General features: G+C 39.4%; 1 protein-coding gene across 1 annotated transcript in view; it reads left to right on the forward strand.

The window, feature by feature from the left end:
• The window catches only part of PLCL2 (phospholipase C like 2), a 186,215-nt gene that overhangs the window by 120,040 nt on the left and 54,037 nt on the right, over positions 1 to 12,138 (forward strand). Inside the window, exon 3 of the mRNA XM_072792878.1 lies at positions 64 to 267. Within this exon, the coding sequence (XP_072648979.1) occupies positions 64 to 267 (204 nt within the window). The remainder of the gene's footprint in view (positions 1 to 63; positions 268 to 12,138) is intronic.

Here is a 12,138-nt window from a genome sequence, read left to right on the forward strand (position 1 = left end):
ATATCCATAAGAAATTAAAACCTCTGGTTAATTACAAAGTGCCCCCTTTCTTTCCACTAACAGAATGCAGTGGTGTCATTCAAGGAACTGTGTGGCCTCTCCTCTGTGGCCAATCTCATGCAGTGCATGTTGGCGGTGTCTCCCCGCTTTCTGGGACCTGATAACACGCCCCTGGTGGTCCTGAATCTGAGTGAGCAATATCCCACGATGGAGTTGCAGGGAATTGTGCCTGAGGTTCTAAAGAAGATTGTAACAACTTACGACATGGTGAGTTGTTCTTTGTACTTTTATGGAGCCTGGGTGAGGAAGATATCTTAAGATAATACACCAGACATACTTAGGCGCTCTTGCTAGGGTGTGCTCTCCTACTTCATGCTTCATTTACCTATGTTGGAACAATTATTCCTCTGACCTTGCTGTATTCGAAAGAGCTTCGGTATTTTATTGTTGTTGTTTTAGAAAGCAGGATTCAGAGACACTTGCCTCGGTTGGATTAAATAGCAGTTAGCTTTCCAAGAATATTATCTGAACTGATTTCTAAAGCATATGCTATCTTCTACATGTATATGGCAAAGAATTTTTTTTTATCTTTCTCTTCAACCAACCATAGATTTGCTCATTTTTATTTTGTATGCATTTTTCAGACTACTAAAAGTGAGAAATTTAATTTTTTCTAAAATAAATTTTAAACACCATTAAAGGCAATTGCTTCCATCACATGATTATAATGTGTGATGCTTTCCTTCCTTGCAGCAGCTGCTCTGAGATACCTATAATTTGTAATCAACTTAACGTTTAATGAGCTATCCTCGGGATACCGAGAATATTACATTTTTGTGCTTACATGTATCTTGCATTTTCATTAATGATATCTTGCTCTTATTGTAACTTTTTGACTTATCATAGCTTTAAGGGAGAATTAGTGGGTAAGCAGCACTGTTCAGAGCCCACAATGTAGTTGAGGCTGTCAGCACCCATGAGTGCTGGCAGTTGCTCTCCAGCCTGTGAGGTTTGGTGGGGGGTGGTCATTCCTCTCCCAGATGGGCCAGACTGTACCACCACCAAACACTGGGCTGCGCCTGATGTAGCGTCTGTGGTTACAGACAGAATGGGATCGGCATCATAAGCCTTGACAAATATTTTTTACTCTTCTATAAGTTGATCTGAAAGCTTTAATTCAGAGGTTTTATACAATTCAAAGGAACGAAAAAACAGATTAGGCCAGCATTTCCCACAGCGTTCAGAGGAACCTTGGTTTCTTAGGATATGAGTAAATGTCACATGGGAGAAAGGGCTCTCTGGTAAAATAATTTAGGGGAATACTGTTTGAACGGAATTAATCATATGTCTTTACTGCAGGACATCTTAAGGCCTTTTCTTTGCCGACACACTGAGGTCCTAAGAGGATGACAGAGTATGCCCTGTTTCACAAATTGACTTGACCAGAGGGTACTGTTTCCAAAAAGGAAAGTTCTAAATAAATGCCTTTTGTTCTTTTTTAATTTTTTTTTAATTTTTACTATTACTAATTTATTATAAAAGGATGTTGTAAAGGATACAAATGAACAGCCAGATGAGAGGTACATAGGATGATGTCTGGAAGGATTCCAAGCACAGGATCTTCTGACCCTGTGGACTTGGGGTGTGCCACCTTCCTGGTACATGTTCATCAGTGCAAACGTTCTCCAAACCCCATTGATTAGATTTTTAACATTAAAAATTTTTTATTTAAATTCAATTAATTAATATATAATGTATTATTAGTTTCGGAGGTAGAGTTCAGTGATTCATCAGTCTTCTATAACACCAGTGCTTATCACATCACATGCCCTTCTTAATGCCCGTCACCTGGTTACCCCCCCTTCCCCCACCTCCGTCCCCTTCAACAACCTTCTGTGTTTCCTATGATTAGGAGTCTCTCATGGTTTGTTTCCCTCTCTGGTTTTGTCTTATTTTCTATTTTTTTACCTTCACCTGTGATCCTCTGTTTTGTTTCTTAAATTCCACATATGAGTGAGATCATATGATAATTGTCTTTCTCTGATTGACTTCTTCACTTAGCTTAATATCCTCTAGTGCCATCCACGTCATTGCAAATGCAAAATTTCATTTTTTTTTTTTTTTTTTTTGGTGGCTGAGTAGTATTCAGTTGTATACATATAGCACATCTTCTTTATCCATTCCTCTGTCGATGGACTTGATCTTCATCACTTCTTGATCTTATTCACTCAAGTCTTCAGGCTTGTCGGTTCATTACCTGTCTTTTTCCTTGATTCCTGTGCAGTACCACACATTTTAGCAGGTACATATCAGTCCCTACTATTTCTAGCTTAAAATTCATGGCATGGTGAGCGATATAAAGGCCCAGACGGTGGGCACTGCAGGCAAACCTCAGAGGGTGGCAGTCAACCTGAAGGAAGAAGACAGGCTAGGGGCAAATGCATCTAAATACTGGGGACAGCACTGTGCTGGGTGCTGCAGGGGCTGCAAGAATGAGCATGAATGACCCCTTTCTTCAAGGAGTCATCCAGTCGACTAGAAGGTAGTGGAAGCCGCTGGGGAACAAAACACAGGAAGCTTACGCTCTGCTCCTTTGCAGTGAGAAGTGGAAAGATGGGAAAAGAGGTAAAATGGAAAAGTTTGAAGAGCTCTTTCACGCCTGAGGCTGAGGCCACCTGGTTAGTTCCCACCTTCTCATAAAACAGAAGAGGTAGCTGATGTGTATAAATGCTTCTTAAGCTTAAGCCACAAATAAAATCATTAGACATTTTGTAGACCTGTTTTGTTCACCAGAATCTAACATGACTTAGACCCTTGGTGTTTCTCTGGTTTCCATGCCAGTCCCACAGTGACATTTCTTCATGGTAACCTTTTTAACAGAAATTTCCTGAAAGTGGGGGAGCAGCACCCCACGTGGGTGATAATAGGGTGGACTAGACAGGGGTCAGGCCCCAGGACCTAGTCCAAGGGCTGGGTGCTGACCTCGAGCAGGAAGTTCTCAGGGTTCGTGGTAAAGAGGCTTCTAGATGCCGTCAATCTCCCAGCACCCATCACAGTGTTCATAGGAATCACTCAGTGCTCCCTGGTTCCCTGCCCCTTCCTCTTTCTGGGCTGCTAAATGATAACTCTTATTACACAACTCTTGTTTGCACATAGCTTTATAGTTGTGTTGTTACAGAAGTGATAAGACAGGATGTTTTAGCTTGTTCACATTTTTTAAATTACTCTTTAAGAAATTACTTAATGTGGAATTACTCTTACATAATGTTTAATTGAGATAGATAGCTATGCTGCGTAATACCCCTCGCTGTATTGATTTGTTGTGTTTTAACTCCATCGGAAAAACTAAGCCATAAAATATTTAAAATTGAATTCAGATTATTATAATTTGAATTTTAAAAACTGTTATCATGGTACAGCAATAACTCTTATATTTTATAGTCCCCCTTTTTTAGTGACTTAATGGTTTGTTACTTTGTGATGATGAGTTTATTAAAGCCAGCTAAAGGAATTGATGGGAAGTATGCTAGGATCTTGGACAGTCTGTAACTTTAAATATAGCTCTTTATTTTTATAATGTTATATTGAGCTTTACCCAAAATTAACCTTGGAAATAAGATCTTATTTCATTTTGTTGACTTCCCATTTATTGCATGAAGGCTCTAAATGAGAAGTAAGAGTAGTGTGAGAAATCCCCTCCAGAACTCCTGTGTCATTGCCGGTCTATACTGCTGAAGCTTGTCCTGTGGGGAGGACAGGGCTGTGGCATGGTCTCTCCTAAGAGTGTGCAGATATGTATTTATGCTATCATGATTGTGATTACTGTTCAGTGTCTAAACTCTTATTAATAAGCCAGTACATCAGTATGCCAATTTCTTTGTGAAAATGGAGAATGAAAAGAAGGAATTGATCATGGAAATGTGAACAACTTGTCAACCATTCTGGAGGCTAGAAGAGAATGCCCATGTCTAGGGTGGCCACACATTCTGGTCTTCCTGCTGATCTACCTGTAGCCCCAGAATAATTATTAATAGTTCTCCCTTTAACTCCTAGAATGTCCCTGTTTAGGTAATTAGTTGTATGGCCACCCACTCCGTGGCCCCTAGATTGTCCTAATGGCTCCTATGATTACCTCCAGCAAATAGAACTTCTAAACTGCCCAAACTGTGGTTTTACCCTATGTGTGGTCCCTCCTTGGGGTCGTGGAAGTGGTGAGGTTTAACCCTGGGTCAAAGCCATGCAGGTAAACAAAACAAAACAAAACAAAACAAAACAAAAAACCCATGCAGGTGTCAAAGCCATTCAGGAGTAGAGGAAGAAGAGAAATACCGACACATTCTTAAACTAGGCAGATTGGTGGTGAGGGTTGTTGAAAACACAGACTGTGCTGGTACAGAGAGTGGGAATGGCCATGTGTTTTCAGACAAATAAGCCTTCTTTCCCCTTGAGGTGTTTATAGTTTAGTAAATGAGATAAAGTGTATCTGTAGATATAAGATGATATGTAATAGGTATCTTCAAATATGGAAACAAACTGTTTGGATGTTTATTGGGCAAGAATAGTCAGTTTCAGGTTAAGGATAAGGAGGACTCCAGGGAAATACTGGCCTTTGAGCTAGACCTTTAAGACTGAGTCACATTTCAATAGCTAGAGGTGATCAGAAGGAGGCTGTTCAAAGCTGAGTTCATGGAGTGAAACATACTCAGAAATGTGGAAGCACATATTCTGGGACATTCACGTTAGGGTCATGGTAGTTCGCGCATATCTCTGAGCGGTACGGAGCCAGGCTTGGACTCAGGCATTACACTTTAGAGGCCGAGAATGAAAGAGAGCCTGGAGACCGTGTGATGAGTGCCTTCATTTTGCTGTTGATAAAATGGAACCCCTGTGGCTCATCAAATTAGTGGTGTAACTTGGTTTAGAGCTTGAGGAATCTCTTTGTCCCATGTTTTTTCTGCAATCCAGGTCAGGGAAATTAGCTATATGTGGTATGTAGATGAGTGATCAACAGACAGATAAAGCCCAGATACCTTCAGTAATAATAATCTAAAGTTGTTTATGTGGGGTTCTCCCAAGTAAGAGGTAACATGTTTTTGATTCTTGTTCCTCATGAAGATGGAACATAGTTCATTTTTCTTTATTTTATTTTATTTTTTTATTTTATGATAGTCACAGAGAGAGAGAGAGAGAGAGAGAGGCAGAGACACAGGCAGAGGGAGAAGCAGGCTCCATGCACCGGGAGCCCGATGTGGGATTCGATCCCGGGTCTCCAGGATCGCGCCCTGGGCCAAAGGCAGGCGCCAAACCGCTGTGCCACCCAGGGATCCCCATAGTTCATTTTTCATACTTTGGTGTAGGTTAAAAGACAGATTTGATGAGCTTAAACTAAGGAAGAGTATTTCAATAGTTAGATCAGATTCCACTCAAAGAAATCTGGTTGTAAGTATCTGAACATAGCTTTTATACTATTACTTCAGAAAACAAAACATTTTACTTAAAATTTATATAAATGAACTTGAATGTAGTCACTGTTCACAATAAAATATCAAACTTGAGCTTGTTCTCTAATGCAATTAAAAGCAAGCTGGTGGGAGAAAATAAGGATTATGTAACCTGAGCTTAAGACATTCTAGTGAATAACTGGATACTCTTAAGAGCACACAGTGCTCTTAAGGATACATCTGCACTGGCATTTCAATGTAATAAACCTTCCCCTCCCATCAATATCACTGATCTAATTCATCTTTTTAAATGAAAGTGACTTTTACCATCCTTTTAGTATTTTTTTTCCTTTTAGTATTAATGAAAGTAATAATTCAGCTCTCTACCTATCTTTATTAGTTTCTGATTTCAGACTTAAAATTTCTAATTTTTTGGTGAGATCTGTACTAAAATATAGAGACTAGGGAGTCAACATTCTTCTTTAGAGAGAAGACATTGGAAATGTTGCATAAAATGAAGGTTCCCTTTAAAATTTTTTTTCACTGGACATTGAGGACGATTTTCAAAGTGAAATAAGCCAGACATGGAAAGATAAGTACTACATGATTACACTTATGTGGAGTATCTAAAAGAGTCCAATTTATAAAATCTGAGACTGGAATGGTAGTTCCCAGGGGCCAGAGGAAGGGAGAATGGAGTTATTAATCAACAGGCATAGTTCCCATTAAGTTTGATGACTAAGCCCCAGAGCCCTGCTGCCCAGCTTCATGCCAGTAGTCAACAGAAATGTATTGTACACCTAAAATTTGTTTAAAAGAGCCAACAACTTTTTTTAAGAAAAAGGTTTTTTCCTTGATTTTGCTGTGATTTTCTGTAATATGGAATACGCTTCAGTCACAGTAATTAAATTGACAGTGGAATGGTAGGGAATGAAACGAGAGAAGAAACAGTAAAGAAAATGTTGCCCGATTCTGTTCCAGGCAGTAGGGCTGTTCATGTGCACAGTGATGGACACTCGGGCAGCCCCCATCTGTTCAGAGATTATACAGGACTTCATTCTTACCATTGCAGTACCTTTGTATCTACTTTCTATTTAAAATTAGTTTGTTTTGATCTTTTACAGCTTCACAAAAATCTTGATTTTAATTGCTTTCACATTTAATTAAGAAAGCATACTCTGGGGAATCCATTTATCCAGTAGAGAACAGTATTTTTTTCAGTGTTATTAGCCTGATGCTTTGTCTAGGAGGATGTTATTTGCTCTCTGAATGTTTTTAGATAAATTACAGAGTAGTCCCTTCTAATTCATTACTTTAAATATTTCTTAAAAAAAAAACAAGTTTCTTTAAATAAAATATGTGAAATGAAGGGTTTCTTTCATACACAGACATGTTAGCAATTGGCATGCAACATCAGAAGCCCTCTGCTTTATTTTCTTGGTGTGATTTCATGTATTTTGTCTTGCCACTGATTAGTGCGGTGAGGAGATAAATCACACTTCATAATTAATGGAGTCGGCCCATCTGGACCAAGCCAGAGATGATCTATAATAAGGCTGCTATTGATCCCTGTCTCCTTTGTGGCTCCTTTTATCACTCTACTGCCTCAGAACTTGACATTAAAAGCTTCTTTTAATTGGAGGTGTCAACCTTCCAAACTTTTGTAACTATAGAAAAAAGACCAGATAAATTATTATGCTTTAGGATGAAGCTGAGCTTAGATGTGTGTGTGTGTGTGTGTGTGTGTGTGTGTGTGTCTGTGTGTGAGGGGGGGGAGGGAGAGAGAGGGAGGAAGGGAGGGAAGGAGGGAGGGAGGGAGAAAGACAGAAAGATGGATATATCCTGCAGAGGGAAGATCAGAAACCCAAAGGCTATATAGTCTAATTCACTGACGGGGAGGTCCAGCCAATGATGTGTCCAAAAGCAGTTTCCCTGAAGTCATCAAAACCATATAGCTGAGCCACTCCAAAACAGTTCAGGCTGCCAAGCCAATGGAAAGGAAAAGAAATGTTAAAGATACAGTGTGATGACAGCATCACATTGTGATTAGATCAGATGTAGCAGGCTACCACTCAGTAATCAGATGGAGGGAGATTCGAGAAACTTTTGGAAGATAATGTTCAGGATGTGCACACAGTGGTGATTATAGAATTTATTTCTGATCAGTTTTCTAGTTTCACATGTCTCCACAGAAACCAAAGAGCACATTTTCAGAAGTTTTCTTACACACACACACACACATACACACACACATGCCCCAGATACTAAGCAATGAGCAATCGAGGAAAGAGTAGCATTTTTTAAGGGCTGACAATCCCCTTGAAAGAGACTTCATCATATTGCAGTTTTTATCAAACTGAGCTACATTTGATACCTAGCTCCAAACTTTCTGGGAAAACAGACATGAAAACCTTAATGGAGTTCAACATGTTGTCAGATGGTGTCTTCAGGCAAGAAATGATAAATGGTATTAAGCAAGCCACCGTGTCATCTAACATATCAGCAGTCTGATTTAAAATTTCTAAGTAAGCTAGGAAACAGTGATATGGTTGGTGCTGTCCAATCATATTGGTAAATGAGAAATGGGAGCCTGTGCTTGGCATCATTTCTGTTCTGGGGTGGATTTCGTTTGAACCAAGGCCATCTGGGGCACTGTTACCCCGCAGTGGTTTAGGTCCGTGTATTTGGTGGAGTCTCTACTGTTTTACTTCTCTCTTTAGAGTCTTTCTTTTTCTTTTTAAAGGTGGCAGAGCAAGATTTATTTTTCAAACTGAATTTATTATTTTAATATTTTTATTTCACTGAATCTGGTAGAAAATATTTATAAAATATATCTGAAACCTAAAGCTCCAGAAAAGTTAGGGAAATTCTTTCTAAACTTATGCTTTATGCAGAAGAACACTACTGCATTTTTGATAAAACTAAGATCATTACGGACGCCTGAGTGGCTCAGTGGTTGAGTGTCTGCCTTCAGCTCAGGACGTAATCCCAGGGTCTAGGATCGAGTCCCACATTGGACTCCCCTCAGGGAGCCTGCTTCCCCCTCTGCCTATGTCTCTGTCTCTCTCTGTGGGTCTCTCATGAATAAATAAATCAATAAATCTTTAAAAAAAAAACAAAAAACTAAGATCATTGAAATACTGTGATCTTTTTTTTTTTCTTTCCTGCAAGAGCAGGGAAATTCCTTGTTCCCATCAAATCCTACATTATATTTTGGATTTTGCTCTTATATTCCTTCAGAGTTTATTTTTGATATAGTCTCTTCTTGACCAGAAGTATTTTATGTTCCTGCATTGGGTAAAGGTAGATAATTTGCTAAGTTATTTTTTCTGTCAAGGACCCTTCCAGGAGATTTTTTTTTTTTAAAGAAAGAAAGGAAGGAAGGAAGAAAGGACTGCATACATATTTAAAATGCTATCCTTGCTCTGTAAATAATACAGTTCTTTTGGTTAGTCACGAGGTACATTGGTGACTTTTCAAAGCTGTGAGGAAGTGTTTAGCTTCCTTATCCTAGTTTATTCATAAAGTCTTTGTCTCTGTTTAACTTTGAATAAATAAAAGTTCATCCAGTGGAGGAAGCCACGCTAGTCTTTGCCCTCGTGTGGCCAGCTTTCTGGCTCAGACCTTCCATGAGCTGTGCCTCTGGGGCAGAGTCTGAGTGCAAACCTCTCACTCAACTCAGAGGGCAAAGAGAAATGTAGCTTTTCTCTCTCTCTCTCTCTCTCTCTCTCTCTCTCTCTTGTTCTCTCAGGACGGAGGTGGGTATTCCCCAATTTCTGTTCAGTTTGGTGAACTCAATCCATTGCATCAATTTACATTATCCACTTTGGCCTGTAAATTCTCAGCTCTTTAGGGAAAATTCTCAGTCTCCCAGACTTTGTCTCTTTCCCTCTACTTCTGGAAGGGAACGGTTGCAGGAGGCTTCTTCCTGTGTCCTCACTAAAGAATATCATTCTAAACCTTGTCATCCTCGCCTTCACCCCTATTCACCTTGAGACTCATCCATGCAGTGGAGGGGTTCCCTAGCTCCATTTCCAATCACTGGAGACTACAAGAGATGGACTTCTAACTTTTCCACTGTTCCTTTCCTCCTCCAGCCCAGCCTTGGGAGGGGAAAGGCCAGTCTCCTCTGCCCTATGGCATGAAGCTTTGTGATCTATGGGGTGATTCTTCCTATGTTAAAATAATTTGGAAAATTATTTCTCCTTGACAAAAATCTTGACTTTCAAGCCTGTAATTCTGGTGGGAACCCAAATAAAAGTCTAACTAGACCTTTAAAACTGAGAAGTATTTTTTTTAAGATTTTATTTATTTATACATGAGAGATAGAGAGAGAGGCAGAGACATAGGCAGAGAGAGAAGCAGGCTCCCTGCGGGGAGCCCGATGTAGGACTGGATCGTGGATCCTGGGATGGCTCAGTGGTTGAGCATCTGCCTTCCGCTCAGAGAAGTATTTGTTTTTATAAATGAGTTGCACTTTGCCCAGAGCTTGAAAACTAACCATTTGAATAGGTGGAAAGCCCCCAGGGCAAAATGGTTTCTAAAATATGGCAATATATATGGGAAAAAACAAAAACAAAAAAACAGCTTTACACTCTTCCCAAAGCACCTATGTTCCTGCTGCAGTCTCCCAGAGGTCAGCATTCCCTCCCCACTGCAGCCCATCCTCTGGATTTAAAGATAGATGTCCTGAAATGTCAGCTAGAGAGAGACCCGGGTGTTTCAGAAAGGAGTCAGAAGGTAGAGTTAGAAGTATGATGTGACAACTTTAAGAACCCCACCAGCAAAAGGGATTATATTATGATCATCAAGAGAAATAGAGCCAGATTGTTCTCTGTAACTTTCACTATTGTTAGGTGAATAACATTCTTCTTAGAGCATCTTGAAACAGTGGCATCTGTTTGGTGTGTTTGGATTGATGAAGAAGTTATGTTAAGCCTAGTAATTGCCAAGCAAGAAAAAGGGGCGAAAAAAATAACTCTAAGGACATGTACTTCATGCCTATGTACCTCTAGCAATTAAAGTATTCCAGAATCAAAATTTTTGATTTGCTACTAAAACATCCACCAAACACTATTAATACTATACAGCTCTTTTTAAAAAAAGAAAGTTTTTACAACGTCCAGAATCTGACATCTTAAAGTTTGGAGTTATTTTGTAGTATCCACAGAATGGTGTCATCTCTGCATCTAGTTTTATAATGTGTCCTCTTATGTGGAAATCCTTTTCAAACAGAAAAGTGATGATCAAAGAAGCAAAGAACCTAATTGGCTTTCAGTGCATGGTAATTTATTTGTATGTCTTTATACAACTTATGAGTTCCAGATCCTTTTGGATTCACTGAGATGAAGATTAGCTGACCTAGAACCTAAAACATGCCCTTCATAGCTCACTGATGCATTCAGCCTGCTTCTTACCTTGTGCTTGGGAGCCCTCTGGTCCTCTCACTTTGGACCCAGAAGATGGCTGTGTGTCTCCTCAACACTCTAACCTTTGCTGTTGGCACAGAGGTGGCTTTGGCAGCTACTTTGGAAGAGAAATCAATGTGCTCATCGTCATCTCTGTCAGGTTGCAGAAACCTGAGATGAAAACCCTGGAGCTCCCCGAATGTGGGTTCTACTTTGAAACACCACATACTACCTGAGCCACACTCCATTGGAGGACCCAGGAAATGCATTTTCACTGTTTAGCTTATTAGTTTTCCCAACAGTGGCAATTTCTGACCAGGTAGGGAGTTGGGGATGTGAAGCCTATGGTGGTTCTTCACTGTACTTAGAGAAGTGGCTGCGTTTGCCATCTGAGCCTGCAGTTCGCCCTCGTGTCTGGCTCCATTTGGAGTTCAGAATGTTCTCCAGCCAGTTAAATGGAAATCATTTGCCTGAGTGATTATTTTACCAGTGCTGGCCTCAAAGGACTGGCTACAATTAACAAGAATCACACATGTGAATTTCTTTTCAGAAGTCTTTTTGTCAAAGATTGATCAAAAGGATGGATTGTTTAATGTTTCATTGTGTCCCACTGTTGTCCATATTCAGGTTAGAGTTTAGAAAACTTGTAAGTTACAGTGAAAATATAATTTTATTGTTTAGCATTTTGATGTTTTTTATATCATACCCTGACTTTCTAAATGGGAGATCCATTCACAGATTAATTTGATTTATTACTGCCCATTTTTGTGTGGTTTAGAACAGCATATGCTCTTCCCTTTAGGACTTAGTAGTGTTGCAAGTATAATTTGGAGTTGAGTTTAAAAGATTGAAATTACATCAGATATTTGTATGAAATTGTTAGTGGTAATATATAGATTTGTTTGTAAATGCAATGATGAGCGCCTCTGTTTTTGTGGACATGTACTCTTTGGATGGATGTGCTATCACGGTTTAGAAGACAACTCTCTAAGAAATAGGATAATTTGTGTGGAACCAACTCTGTGAAATGAAGCTATTGTGATAACCAGTTTATATTAAAAATTATATATTTCAGAATTGTTTCTGAGAAAATGTGATGGTAGGCACTTACTCGAACCACCCTGGCATCTTTTCTTGGACAGTAGTGTGTGCTCATTTCTGACCTTTCTTTGAAAAAAAATCTTTTATGTCCCTAGTTATGAACTAGAAAAAAATTTTAAAGGTGGTTTTCTACAGCCTTTTGAATAATGAGGTGGTGATTTTTCTCCACAGCTAGTTGTGTTCCTATA

This window comes from Canis lupus, chromosome 22, assembly GCF_048164855.1.
Source record: "Canis lupus baileyi chromosome 22, mCanLup2.hap1, whole genome shotgun sequence".
NCBI classification, from domain to species: Eukaryota; Metazoa; Chordata; class Mammalia; order Carnivora; family Canidae; genus Canis; species Canis lupus.